Source organism: Triticum dicoccoides, chromosome 2A (assembly GCF_002162155.2).
Source record: "Triticum dicoccoides isolate Atlit2015 ecotype Zavitan chromosome 2A, WEW_v2.0, whole genome shotgun sequence".
Taxonomy (NCBI): Eukaryota; Viridiplantae; Streptophyta; class Magnoliopsida; order Poales; family Poaceae; genus Triticum; species Triticum dicoccoides.
The window spans coordinates 750,968,877-750,983,613 of record NC_041382.1 but is presented as its reverse complement, the minus strand read 5'-3'; the positions used below and the strand labels follow the sequence as shown (position 1 = coordinate 750,983,613).

General features: G+C 48.5%; 1 protein-coding gene and 3 non-coding genes across 4 annotated transcripts; all 4 read right to left on the bottom strand.

The window, feature by feature from the left end:
• Window positions 1-9,426: 9,426 nt before the first annotated feature.
• LOC119356936 (N-terminal acetyltransferase A complex catalytic subunit NAA10-like) lies at window positions 9,427-13,604 on the bottom strand. The gene is made up of 2 exons (XM_037623923.1): window positions 12,892-13,604; window positions 9,427-9,729 (listed from the first exon to the last, which is right to left on the bottom strand). Exon 1 carries the CDS (start codon window positions 13,483-13,485, stop codon window positions 12,895-12,897), a length of 591 nt encoding a protein of 196 aa, XP_037479820.1. The 5' UTR covers window positions 13,486-13,604; the 3' UTR covers window positions 9,427-9,729; window positions 12,892-12,894.
• Window positions 10,250-10,341, bottom strand: LOC119359919. The gene has a single exon (XR_005172744.1). It is a non-coding gene; the product is annotated as a small nucleolar RNA Z221/R21b (small nucleolar RNA).
• On the bottom strand, window positions 10,581-10,670 carry LOC119359920. Its single transcript, XR_005172745.1, has one exon. It is a non-coding gene; the product is annotated as a small nucleolar RNA Z221/R21b (small nucleolar RNA).
• On the bottom strand, window positions 10,985-11,076 carry LOC119359917. Its single transcript, XR_005172743.1, has one exon. It is a non-coding gene; the product is annotated as a small nucleolar RNA Z221/R21b (small nucleolar RNA).
• Window positions 13,605-14,737: the final 1,133 nt, after the last annotated feature.

Sequence of the window (14,737 nt, the reverse complement as noted above, 5' to 3'; positions counted from 1 at the left end):
GATGTCTTGAAGGTAAACATGAATGATCACACAATCTTCTTCTTCAAGACATGCTTGCAATAAGCTCAACTCTCAAATGACCAATCTTTGGATAATTCCTTAAATAGCACCTTGGTCAACACAAACTTTTCTTGAAACCAACACATGTACTCCAAGAAAAGCCTATGGACAAAACCTTCAAATATAACTCAAGGCAACCATTAGTCCATAGAGATTGTCATCAATTTCCAAAACCAAACATGGGGGCACCGCATGTTCTTTCACCGAACCTGGGTAAAACTTTGTGTCCCTTGCCTCCTGTTACCATCCGGCCTAGATGCACAGTTCGGGACCCCCTACCCGAGATCCGCCGGTTTTGACACCGACATTGGTGCTTTCATTGAGAGTTCCTCTGTGTCATCGCCGTTAGGCTTGATGGCTCCTACGATCATCAATGGTGATGCAGTCCAGGGTGAGACCTTCCTCCCCGGACAGATCTTCGTCTTCGGCGGCTTCGCACTGCGGGCCAATTCACTTGGCCATCTGGAGCAGATCGAAAGCTATGCCCCTGGCTGTCAGGTCAGATTTGGAAGTTTAAACTACACGGCTGACATCTGCGGGGACTTGATCTTCGACGGATTCGAGCCACTGCCGAGCGCGCCGCACTATCACGACGAGCATGATCTAGCTCTACCGCCGAACAGTACCCTGGAGGCCGCACCCGCATCGGCTTCGACCCTTAATTCGGGGCCAACTGCGCCGATCGAGGATGGGTGGTTGGACGCCGCCTCGGGGGCTGCAATCCCAACGGCGATCGAGCCGAACACCAGCCCCGCACTCTGCGAGACTCGTGACTCCAAGGAGCCGGACTCCGAACCCTCCGCGCCCCTGCCGATCGAATCCGATTGGGCGCCGATCATGGAGTTTACTGCCGTGGACATCTTTCAGCACTCACCTTTCGACGATATTCTGAAGACACTAAAGTCTCTCTCTTTATCAGGAGAGCCCTGGCCGGACTACGGTCAGCAAGGTTGGGATACGGATGATAAAGAAATTCAAAGCCCACCCACCACCCACTTTGTAGCCACTGTCGACGATTTAACCAACATGCTCGACTTCGACTTCGAAGACATCGAGGGTATGGACGCCGATGCAGGAGATGATGAAGAACCAGCGCCTATTGGGCCCTGGAAAGCCACCTCGTCATATGACATATACATGGTGGACACCCCAAAAGAAGGAGATGGCGATGGAATAGCAGAGGATGACCCCTCCAAGAAACAGCCTAAGCATCGGCGTCAGCGGCGCCACTCAAAATCCCGCCAAAGCAAATACGGTGATTCCAGCACGGGAGATAATAATACTCCGGAGAGTGCCAAAGAAAACCCCCTCCAGCAAGATTCAGCACAGGAGGATGGAGAAGCCAGCCCTCATGAGAGAGCGGCAGACAGAGAGGTCGAGGATGATAATTATATGCCTCCCTCCGAAGACGAGGCAAGCCTCGACGACGATGAATTCGTCATGCCAGAGGATCCCGTCGAGCAAGAGCATTTTCAACGCAGGCTTATGGCCACGACAAGAAGCCTAAAAAACAGCAACAACTTAGAGCTGATCAAGATTTGCTAGTCGACAGATGGACTGAAGTCCTTGCGGCCGAAGAGCATAAACTCGAACGCCCCTCCAAGAGCTACCCAAAGCGCAGGTCGCTACCCTGATTAGAAGAGGAAGCACTTAAACCTACATCACCAGCACTTGATACGGCCGACCGGCCACCTCGTGGCCGCGACAGAGAGGCCTTTCGGCCCTCCACTCAAGCCGTACCTCGTACCAAGGCACGGGAAAATGCGCCAGACCTACGAGACATGTTGGAGGACAAGGCAAGGCAAACAAGATCGATCTACGGATCGCGTGAGCGCCCCACGACTCGAGACGATAACCGTCACGCCGGACACAAATCCGGTAGGGCCGAACACAGTAGACAAAGCTCATTGGAGCTACGTCGTGATATAGCCCAGTACAGAGGCGCCGCACACCCACTATGCTTCACAGACGAAGTAATGGATCATCAAATCCCCGAGGGTTTCAAACCCGTAAACATCGAATCATATGATGGCACAACAGATCCTGCGGTATGGATCAAGGATTATCTCCTTCATATACACATGGCCCGCGGCGATGATCTCCATGCCATCAAATACCTCCCACTCAAGCTTAAAGGACCAGCCGGCATTGGCTTAACAGCTTGCCAGCAGGGTCAATCAGTTGTTGGGAGGACCTAAAAGCCGCATTCCTCGACAACTTCCAGGGCACTTATGTGCGACCACCAGACGCCGATGACCTAAGCCACGTAATTCAGCAGCCAGAGGAATCGGCCAGGCAATTCTGGACATGGTTCCTAACAAAGAAAAATCAAATAGTCGACTGTCCGGACGCAGAGGCCCTAGCAGCCTTCAAGCACAATATCCGTAACGAGTGGCTTGCTCGGCACCTTGGACAGGAAAAGCCGAAATCTATGGCAGCACTCACGACACTCATGACCCGCTTTTGCGCGGGAGAAGACATCTGGCTTGCTTGTAGCAACAATATGACCAAGAACCCTGGTAATTCAGATACCAGGGACAGTAGTGGCAGGTCGCGTCGCAACAAGCAAAAGCGCCGCATTAACGGCAACAATGCTGAGGATACGACAGTTAATGCCGGATTCAGAGGCTATAAATCCGGTCAGCGGAAAAAGCCATTCAAAAGAAATCCTAGGGGCCCGTCCAGTTTGGACCGAATACTCGACCGCTTGTGCCAGATACATGGCACTCCCGAAAAGCCGGCTAATCACACCAACAGGGATTGTTGGGTGTTCAAGCAGGCAGGCAAGTTAAATGCTGAAAACAAAGACGAGGGGCTGCATAGCGATGACGACGAAGAGCCCCGGCCGCCGAACAACAGTGGACAGAAGGGTTTTCCCCCACAAGTGCGGACGGTGAACATGATATACGCAATCCACATCCCCAAGAGGGAGCGGAAGCGCGCGTTAAGGGACGTATACGCGGTAGAGCCAGTCGCCCCAAAGTTCAACCCATGGTCCTCCTGCCCGATCACCTTTAATCGAAGGGACCATCCCACTAGCACCCGTCATGGCGGATTCGCCGCCTTGGTTCTAGACCCAACTATTGACGGATTTCATCTCACTAGTCCTTATGGACGGCGGCAGCAGCCTGAACCTGCTTTACCAGGATACAGTGCGGAAAATGGGCATAGATCCCTCGAGGATTAAGCCCACCAAAACGACCTTCAAAGGCGTAATACCAGGTGTAGAGGCCAACTGTACAGGCTCAGTCACACTTGAAGTAGTCTTCGGATCTCCGGATCATTTCCGAAGCGAGGAGTTAATCTTCGACATAGTCCCATTCCGCAGTGGCTATCACGCACTGCTCGGGCGAACCGCATTCGCCAAGTTCAATGCGGTACCACACTACGCATACCTTAAGCTCAAGATGCCAGGCCCTCGAGGAGTAATTACGGTCAATGGAAACACCGAACACTCCCTCCGAACGGAGGAGCACACGGCGGCCCTTGCAGCGGAAGTACAAAGCAGCCTCTCCAGGCAGTTCTCCAGTCCGGCCATTAAACGTCCGGACACCGTCAAGCGCGCCCGGAGTAACCTACAACAAGACCGCCTGGCACATTCCGAGCAGGCGTAGCAATGCGGCCCCAACCCCAGCCCTCGCAAAAATGCGACACCAGTGCTTCGCGTACATAACTACGCTCTAGAAATACCATGGGTACAGGGGGAGGGGCACCATCACGGCACGCCCGAAACATGGCTTAAACCGCACCAGGGGCTGCCGATTTTTTAATTTTCTCTTACTTTCAGGACTCCATTCTTCGGTAGGCCTGTTCGGCAGTTCAAGTGCCGCACAAACGATGCAAGAACCAGGGAAGCAGACAAGCCATGACGCATTACGGAACTCCCAGGTGGTCTCTATCACGAGCAGTATACCTGTTTCGCATACCATTCCGCAGCCTGCCCCTGGAACGGACATGTTAAATAGTCCAACCTTTTGCTTATCACATTATTTGTATCATTCTGCTTTGATCGCAGCCCCTTTTTAATAAACAATGCATAGCTTTTGTCTATTTTTGTATTACTCTTTTTTTACAAATATATGTTCCTTAATGACATGTTGCACCCGTACACTTTGATACGGCCAAAATACGCCAGGGGCTTTAGTACCCCTTAATATGGTGTGAGAAGTCCGAACACTTTAACAAGTGCGGCACCCCGAACTTATAGCATTATATGCATCGGCTCTGAATCATGTCTTGGGTCAATAGTTGGGTTTGCCCGGCTCCTATGTTTTGGTGCCTTACGTTCTGCTATATCGGCTAAGGTAGCACTAGGAGAACTACTGCGATTGTGCCCCAGTTGAGCTGGGTCAAGCACCTCAGTAGAGAAAGCTAAAACTGACTGTCATGATGAAGCGAGAGTTGGTCGCTATTTGAGAGGTTTTTCGAGTCCCTAAAGACTTATGCCGCTTAGAGCGAGGAGTCGGCTCTGTCCGGCCAAGGCGTGGATAGCGCCCCGAAATCGGTCTTCCAAATACCAGGGGCTTCGCCGAAATTTAAAAATATAGAATTCTATGGCTACGTGAGAGTGTTCACGCATTATAGTCCGATTGCCTTGTTCGTTGTGCTGAGCGCCTCCCTCGAAGGACCCAAACATGGGAAAAAGAGCGCTCAGGTTTATCCCCGAACACCCCAGCACTAGCGGCACGGGGGCAGAAGCCGACGACTCGCCATCTCTCAGAATTGATAAACAGCCGCACAGAAGGTAATATTTTAAATTCCAACAACATTGCTTAGCGCATATGAATAAGTTTTCAGCGCACAGGACAAACGAGCGAGTTTTACTCCAAAATTACATCCCCGGAATATTCATCCGACATAAGGCGGGCACCCTTCAGAACATCCTTATAATAATTCTCGGGCTTGCGATGCTCTTTCCCCGGCGGTGGCCCGTCCTTCACAAGCTTCTCAGCATTCAGCTTGCCCCAGTGCACCTTAGCACGGACAAGTAACTCACGTTTATGTGTTTGCTTTGCATAAAGAATGCCTTACCCGACGCTATCTTTTTCACCTCATCCAACTCCTGGAGGGTCTTCTGGGATTCGGCCTTGGCAGAGTTGGCATTTTCAATAGCCACCGCGACCTCGGACGCCCGCGTCTTTAAGTCAAGCTCCAAACTCTCATGTTTTTCCATGAGAGCCTGGAGCTCTTGCCGCAACTTGCCAACCTGGGCCTCATACTTATCCCGCTCGGTGCGCTCCGTGGCCGCCCTCTTCTCGGCCTCGAGCAGCACTTGCTTCAGGGTCGCCACCTCAGACGTGGCCCCTACAATAGTCACGATAATCATGTCATTTTTTGCAATTGCACTTTTTTTATATATATTTAAGCAAGGTATTTCTTACCTTCCTTGTCCTCGAGCTGCTTCTTGGCACGCCCGAGCTCTTGCTCGGACTGCTCGAGGTTCTGCTTTAGCGTGTCCACTTCCGCAGTCAGTACGGCGGACGCCAGCAGAGAAGCCTGCATACGCATATTGACTCCTTTTTGTTAGACTCCTGCGAATTTTATTTGATCCTCTATTCGGCTTTTTCTTCCCGAACGCCAAACAGAGCATCAGGGGCTATTGTCTATGACGTAATATTATTTACACATTCTTTACTTACCTCAAAGCCTGTTAAAAGGCTAGCACAAGCTTCACTCAGTCCGCTCTTGGCAAACTGAACCTTCTGGACCACCGCACTCATAATGGTGCGGTGCTCCTCGTCGATGGAGGCGCCTTTGAGCACCTCCAACAGATTGTACGGCGCCTCCGGTTGGACGGGGGTCACCGGCACGGTGGGCTTGCTCCTCTTGGAAGGAGGTCACCTGCCGGACTATGAAACCTTTGAAGGTTCCGGAGCGGTGTCCGGCCTAGAGCCGGACTTGGAGCCTTGGGGGGTTTTATCCCCTTTACTCCTGGAGTCCGGGAGGTCGCCTTGCGGCGCCTCCGGGACCACCTCCTCCTGGCTTGGAACCTGTTGGGACAACACTTTGGCGTCGTCCGTAGGGCGGGGGGGAGGAAGCCGTCGGAAGCGAATTCACATCCGACGAGTCTAGTGAACCGCTCGACGACGCGTCGAGCCGGTCTTTGGGTGGGATGCATAATCATATTCGACATAAGGGAAAGTTGTGCAATAAAGGAATACTATGAATTACTCTGGTATCTGGATACTTACGATTTCGCCAGGGGCTTGGCCCTGAGCGGCCACTCCTCTCCGCCGTCGTCGGCGTTGATGGAGTAGTCCGGAGGAAGGGTTTTCCCCTTCTTGGACCCTTCGGCCTTCCCAGTAAGGGCGGCCTTCCTTATCTTCTCTCACCCCGCTGGAGGGGGAGAGGTCTCTTCTTCCTCCTCCTCGTCTTCACGGGAGGAATGCGCCTTCGAGCCGTCGGATGATGAACCTGACACCTCCTGGCGCCGAGCACTTTTTCGAGTCCCCGTGGCCTTCTTCTCCGACACCACATAGGGTGCCGGAACCAGCAGCTTCGCCAAGCGGGCATCGGCTGGGTCTTCGGGCAAAGGAGCCGGACAGTCGATCTGTCCGGACTTCGCCTGCCAATTCTATCAAAAGAAAGGGAGCTTAGATCCCGCATAGAGTTAAACTATGGAAAACTAATACCCTGTAAAAGATACAAACAACTTACCACGCTAGCGTGACGCTGCGCGCTGAATCCGCGATCCTTGGTAGCGGATGCGGGAGCCTCGGCGCCCTTGAAAAGCACCTTACAGGCATCTTCGTACGTCGTGTCAAAGAGCCTGCTCAGAGTTTGGTTCTGCGCCAGGTTGAACTCCCACAGATTGAAGGCCTGTTGTTGACAAGGGAGGATCCGGCGGATGAGCATAACCTGGACTACGTTGACAAGCTTGAGCTGCTTGTCCACCAGGGTTTGGATGCATGTTTGCAGTCCAGTCACCTCTTCTTTGCTTCCCCACGACAGACCCGTCTCTTTCCAAGACGTGAGCCGCGTTGGGGGTCCGGACCGGAACTCGGGGGCTGCGACCCACTCAGGGTCACGCGGCTCGGTGATGTAAAACCACCCCGATTGCCACCCCTTCAGGGTCTCCACAAAGGAGCCCTCGAGCCATAAGACGTTGGGCATCTTGCCCACCATGGCGCCTCCGCACTCCGCCTGGTTGCCGTGCACCACCTTCGGCTTGACACTGAAAGTCTTGAGCCATAGACCGAAATGGGGACGGATGCGGAGGAAAGCCTCGCACACGACGATAAACGCCGAGATATTGAGGATGAAGTTCGGGGTCAGATCATGGAAATCCAGGCCGTAGTAGAATATGAGTCCCCGGACGAATGGGTGGATAGGAAAGCCCAGTCCGCGGAGGAAGTGGGGAAGGAACACTACCCTCTCATGGGGCCTTGGGGTGGGGAGGAGCTGCCCCTCTTCGGGAAGCCGGTACGCGATGTCGTTAGACAAGTATCCGGCCTTCCTCAGTTTTTTGATGTGTTCCTCTGTGACAGAGAAGACCATCCACTTGCCTCCCGCTCCGGACATGGCTGGAGAAGGTTGAGGTGGGGAGTGCGGACTTGGGCGCTGGAGCTCGAGTGCGCGAAAATGGATAGGCAAAGGATGAAGAAGGCGTAGGTGAAAAGGTGGATCCTTATTCCCTTATATGGGTGGACGCAACTACGTGTCCCCACCAGCCTGGTAAAACTCGCTTATCTCCAAGCGCCGTAATCAATGGCGCGGTTGGGTTACCCATGCCCGTATTGATGAGAATCCCGGAATAAGGGGACACGATCTCTACTTTAACAAGACGTGCCAAGGAAACCGCCTCGCATGACACGCCGAGGTGGGACAATAAAACGATTCGAATAAAGGCTTGGCCGTGGTGCGATGTCACACTACGGAATACATCAGCAGATTAGATTTGTGTACATATTATTCTCTCTATGGCAATATGTGGAAACTTATTTTGCAGAGCCGAACACTATCTTTGTGTTCAAAATCTTCTATGAAGTACTTGGAGGAGGAACCCGCCTTGCAATGCCGAAGACAAACTGCGCGCCGGACTCGTCGTCATTGAAGCCTGGTTCAGGGGCTACTGAGGGAGTCCTGGATTAGGGGGTGTCCGGATGGCCGGACTGTACCTTCAGCCGGACTCCTGGACTATGAAGATACAAGATTGAAGACTTCGTCTCGTGTCCGGAAATGATTTTCCTTGGCGTGAAGGTAAGCTTGGCGATACGGATATGTAGATCTCCTATCATTATAACCGACTTTGTGTAACCCTAACCCTCTCCGTTGTCTATATAAACCAGAGGGTTTTAGTCCGTAGGACAACATAGAGAACAATAATCATACCATAGGCTAGCTTCTAGGGTTTAGCCTCTCCGATCTCGTGGTAGATCTACTCTTGTACTATCCATATCATCAATATTAATCAAGCAGGACGTAGGGTTTTACCTCCATAAAGAGGGCCCGAACCTGGGTAAAACTTCGTGTCCCTTGCCTCCTGTTACCATCCGGCCTAGACGCACAGTTCAGGACCCCTACCTCTTCCCCCTCAAGCTCCATTAATGCTCAAGCTCCATTAAATGCTCCAAGCTCCATTCTCGCCCGATCTATCTCTCTAGCTAATCAAACTTGTTGATTTGCTCGGGAGTGGTTGAGAAGGCCCTGATCTACACTACCACCAAGGGATTTTCGATTCCCCCACTCATCCCTAGCGGATCTTGTTACTTTTGGGTGTTTGAGCACCCTAGACGGTTGAGATTGCCACGGAGCCATAGTCCATTGTGGTGAAGCTTCGTGGTTTTGTTGGTAGCCTTCGATTAAGTTATGGAGATTGCCCAACCTTGTTTGTAAATGTTCGGTCGCCGGCACAACCTTGTTTGTAAAGGTTCGGTCGCCGGCACCAATAATGGAATCACGGCATCTCACATTGTGTGAGGGCGTGAGGAGAATACGGTGACCCTAGTGGCTTCTTGGGAGCATTGTGCCTCCACACCGCTCTCCTGCTTGCTTTGTTATTGCATCATATAGGTTGCTCACCTAGTTGCACATCTAGACAACCTTCTTTGATGCAAAGTTTAATTTGAAAAGTTAAAAATTGGTAGCCCCCCATGAGTGGGAGTTCAAGGCAGGGCTCCAGGTCCAACGTTACATTCAAAGGGGCGACAACTCAGTTTTGGGTTCAAGGCAGGTCCAACATCAGTTGAACCCAAAACTCTATTCAGATATTAGTTCGTTTTAGTTCAATTTCTTGGGTTCAACTGTTTTGTTATTTAAGCACTATATACGTTAAAAAAATAAAAGTTTGAGGTAAAGAACTAAGATGACCATTGCATGTATGTGCAACAAATGTGATCTTACATCACAATGCTCATTTTGATCATAGAAGAGGGCATCAAAACAAATTTTATTGAGTGCGCGTCTAGTTTAACCTTCCACACTTCAGGCATGATGCTCCCAAAATTTCAGGCACAACAACAATGGGAGGTAGTTAAAATATGTGCATGTCATTAATCTCACAAGAATTACAAGGACTCTAGCCAATATGACCAGGCAAGCCTACAGATCACCGTACAATGTTCCCTCTGTATCATTGGTACAAGGCTACAATCATGATACAGAAGTAGAGCACCATCTGCTTCATATCATCCAGTAGGTTCAGCAGCTCCTTGCGCTTGAAATGGCTTTCTGCAATCAGGAGAAAGAAAATACATTTGAGAAACCACATCTAAGCAAAGCTGATATATGATTGGCGTGTACAATTGTCAAAAAAAGAAGAGATGAAACACAATTAGGAAATACAAGCTCCAGTAAAAGTTTTTTGGTTTTACAATGCCTCAGGTTTGTCGATTGATGTCATTTTCTCGAGAGGTTCTCCCTGAAAACAGGGGCTCGAGCGTCCATTTTGCAGACAGAAACATCATTGGCAAAACCGTTTTGACCCAAATTCCCAGTACATTCATAACAGGGAGGAAAAACCATTGAAAGATATGGAGGATTGGGAAGAAGAACCATCAGCGGCAAATGTTTTGACCTCAATGTAATTCAGTCCGCATCATGGTAGGATCGCTCACAGGCAACCCTCATCATCTGGTTCTATACATTATTCCTCCAAATCCAGTTAATATCCAAGACTACAGTATTCTCACAAAGGCAAAAGCTGAAAACGGTTTCTCAAAACCAATAAGAAAATACGAAAGTCATGAGATGGCTCAGAATTAAAATGGGTTGTAAGTTTGTTTATCAGCACAAAGAGATAAATCTCTTCAGAGTGGTGCATGACTTTTCTCATCATAGCCATTATCATCATTGGAAAACCAAGGACAAACTCCATTCAAGACTGGGGGTATTGGAAAGAAGAACCATCAGCGGCAAATGTATTTGACCTCAATGTAAATTCAGTCCGCATCATGGTAGGATCGCTCATAGGCAACCCTCATCATCTGGCTCTGTTATTATCCCTCCAATCCAGTTATTACCTTAAATTACTTGGTTTCTCAAAAACCAAGAGACAAATCAGAAAATACAAACACGCGAAGCGGCTCAGATGTAAAATGGTTTGTAAGTTTGTTTATCAGCACAAAGAGAAATCTCTTCAGAGTGGTGCATGACTTTTCTCATCATAGCCTTTACAAAGCACCTATTAGGAGACATAAATATCAACAGAAAACAAAGTAATTAATATGCAATGCAACAAGGTTCACGAAACAAGTTACCAAGAACTGCACTGGCATTCAAAATATGCGGGACTGTAAAGAAGAACCATCAGCGGCAAATGTATTTGTCCTCAATGAAATTTCAGTCCGCATCATGGTAGGATTGCAGTTGGGCAACCCTCATCATCTGGTTCTGTACATTATTTCCCCGAACTGGTTTATAAAAACAACCATATATGGCATGAAAAGCAAATAAAGAAGAAATACAAAAGTAGGTATCCAAGAGGTGGCTCAGATGTAAAATGGGTTGTAAGTTTGTTTATCAGCACAAAGAGATGAATCTCTTCAGAGTGGTGCATGACTTTTCTCATCATAGCCACAATGTCATTGAATACCTCAGATTTGTCCATTGATGTCATAATACTAGGAAGTACAATATGGAATACCTCAGATTTGTCATTTGATGTCATTTTACATCTGCTTTCTCAAGAGGTTCTCCCTGAAACAGGGGCTTGAGTCCACAGGGCATCCATTTTGCAGACAGAATCATCATAGGAAAACAACAAATAATTTATACATATCATGCAACAAAGGAAGCTAAATAAAAACTCAAATCTCAATTCAATCACTAGCACAAACTATTGTCTCAGATTTGTCAATTGATGTCACATTATATCTGCTTCATCAAGAGGTTCTCCCTGAAACAGGGGCTTGAATCCACAGAGCATACATTTTGCAGACAAAATCATCATTGGCAAAACTTAAGAAAATGATGGTTAAGGCAACAAAAGATAGTTGCAAAATCAAAAGTCAAACCTCAATACATTCTAACTACAAAAATAACACGGCAATAAACAGAACAATGCTATACTATTGACTCAGATTTGTCAATTGATGTCACATTATATCTGATTCATCAAGAGGTTCTCCCTGAAACAGGGGCTTGAATCCACAGAGCATACATTTTGCAGACAAAATCGTCATTGGCAAAACTTAAGAAAATGATGGTTAAGGTATCAGGCAACAAAGATAGTTGCAAAATCAGAAGTCAACAGACCTCAATAGATTTAACTTCTAAAATAACCATGCAAAAAGCAGAACAGTGCAAAAAGATGTCTCAGATTTGTCAACTGATGTCATATTATATCTGCTTCATCAAGAGGTTCTCCCTGAAACAGGGGCTTGAATCCACAGAGCATACATTTTGCAGACAGAATCATCATTGGCAAAACTTCAGAAAATGATGGTTAAGGTATCAGGCTATAAAGATAGTTGCAAAACAATGCACTTAACTACTAAAATAACAAGGCAATAAGCAAAACAATGCTGCAAGATGTCTCAGATTTGTCAATTGATGTCATATTATATCTACTTCATCAAGAGGTTCTCCCTGAAACAGGGGCTTGAATCCACAGAGCATACATTTTGCAGACAGAAATCATCATTGACAAAACTTGGCAAGATGCAACAAATTCAAGCCACAATAGTTTTACATAACTTAATTGCACATAACCACTATATTCACAATACAGTTAGAAGAAAAGTGATTTGATCCAACAGATGTAGAGAGAGATTTTGGAAGCATAACCATAAAGAGTGACCTCCCACGTTAAACTCACCAGGAATTACTATGTGCCACTATGACTGGGCAACTTTGAGAAAGAACAATCTCAAGATGCCAAAGGTGTGAGAGGCACCGGAGCACATTATAGCTCCGGTAAGCATAAGGTCAGAACTAATGAATGCTCATCAAACGACAAGAGATCAAAAAAGTATTTTTTTTCTGTCATGATAACAATAGATGTGGCGAGAGATTTTGGAAGCATGGCAACAATCTGCTAGCTCCCACGTTAAACCGGCCAGTGATCACTATGCGCCTCCATGACTGGGCAACTTTGAGAAAGGTCAATCTCAAGAAGCCAAAGGTGAGAGAGGCGCCGCACACACAAGATTCAACAACAAGATTTGCCTATGATGGTCATCGCACAGCAGTATTCAATTGAGTAGGAAAGCAGAGTTGTCACAAGCATCAACTTAATTTTCCTAGCAAAATCCAAGATCCAACAGCGAAATTTGGCTATGATATTTTCCTAGCAAAATCGCCACTCAATGACAGGGAACACGGTCATCACACGGAAGTTTCTGCAGTTTATTGTAAAAAAAAGGACACATCGAGAGGAGGCAGAAGCATAACCTCTCATGAATCGGCCTTCTTCTCCGGCGAAGCGGAGGTCGGGGACGAGCCGGCCGCGGCGGCAGCAGGGGCGTCGTGGGAGCAGCAGCCGCCGCCGGCGTGGTGGTGGTGGTGGTGCTTCTTGGGGACGGGCTGGCGCAGCATCTTGCGCATGTCGTAGGCGTCCTCGCCGTCGGCGTAGTACTTGGCCTCGATGTCGTGGATCTGGTAGCCGAGGGTGGAGGTGTAGAGGTTGAAGGCGGCGCGGTTGGAGCGGCGGACGTGGAGCGACACGTACTCGGCGCCGAAGACCTGGTCCATGGCGGCCTGCGCGGCCGACATGAGCTTGGTGGCGAGGCCGAGCTTGCGGTGGGAGCGGAGCACGGCGAGCGAGGTGATGTGGCCGTGGCAGGGCTCCGAGGGGTCCTCCTCCATCTTGGCCAGCACGTAGCCGACGATGCGGCCGCCGTAGTCCTCGGCGACGAACAGGAGCTGCGGCCACGACAGCATGTGGTAGAAGTAGTACTTCATCTGGTAGTTCTCCGGCAGGCACATCAGGTTGCACGCCTGCATGGCCAGCAGGTCGTCGATCGTCGCCTGCCGGATGCACACCATCTTCCACGCCGCGGCCGCCGCCGCTCGGATCTAATCTAACGACTGTATGGATCTAGGGTTGGGTGGTGGGGAGCCTTCGCCGGCGGGATGGGATGAGGTGATGGTGATGGAATCGGCGGCGGTGGAGGGTATTAATAGAGGTGGGGTGGGGAAAAGGATGAGAGACCTTGACCTAACCGGCTAACCCTAGAGGGAAAGGGCCGAAATAGGCCCATGGGCCAAGGCAAGTTAGCCCAAGACAGAACCATATTATAACATAAAAGTCCAAACTCTTAAAAATAACAAAATAAATGGACTAAACAATTCACATCAAAAAATAAATGGACTAAAAAACAATGTGAGTTGGGAAAAATTGTAAGAACAAGGGAAAGCTTTCAAAAACTCTTAAAGGTTGACTAATGGCGCTGAAGGTGCATTCTATGACTATGCAAAATGCCCCTTGGCTAAATAATATGTAATATCCGGTGTTATATATGTACATGCCTTTTTATATAAGCTTGATCAAAGGCCACGGAGTTGACTCTAAAAAAAGTCTATTCGCGCTGTATTTTGAAATGGAGGGACCTTTCAGGGGCCTATCACACACACTGTCGCCCATATGGTTTTTGTTTTTCAGCTTTTTTAGTTGTATATTCCCCTAATACTCCCTCCGTTCCAAAATAGTTAGTTCAAAGTTGAGTCATCTATTTTGGAACGGAAGGAGTATTTCTCAAGCGAATACAAGACGGATGAAAAGCACAATATAGATGCAGCGATTCTCCTACAATATGATACTATTCTCCAAAGATGAAGATAAATGCAACCATTGTTGCTTTCATAGGATGTTTGAAGCAGGTCCATATAAATTGCAAGTTCATCGACACATGTCAAACACGATCATAATTAGTTTTTCCAAAAGAACATAAGCTTGTTTGGAACGTGTTTTACGTAACACGGTTTTGAACCAATCGACTAAGCTTATGACGCCCCGTCCGCTGTGAGGAAGGGCTTGGCAATCTCATCGGTTCCATCAGTTGGTGTCACCAACATGACAGCAATGCATTTACATCTTGATTCATCGTGTTGGTTGGACACGGCTCGTAAGTTGAATTTCTTTTTGGCATGTTTCAATATTGATTTGTGGTTCACTTTGCTTTGTTGCATTGTTGAATTGTTAAATCGGCGATGAATTTGTGTTATATGGTCAACGCTCATGGATTCGAGGGTTTCGAAATGAGGAGCGTGGTTTTCGGGCAAGACTTTTGAGGGGTCG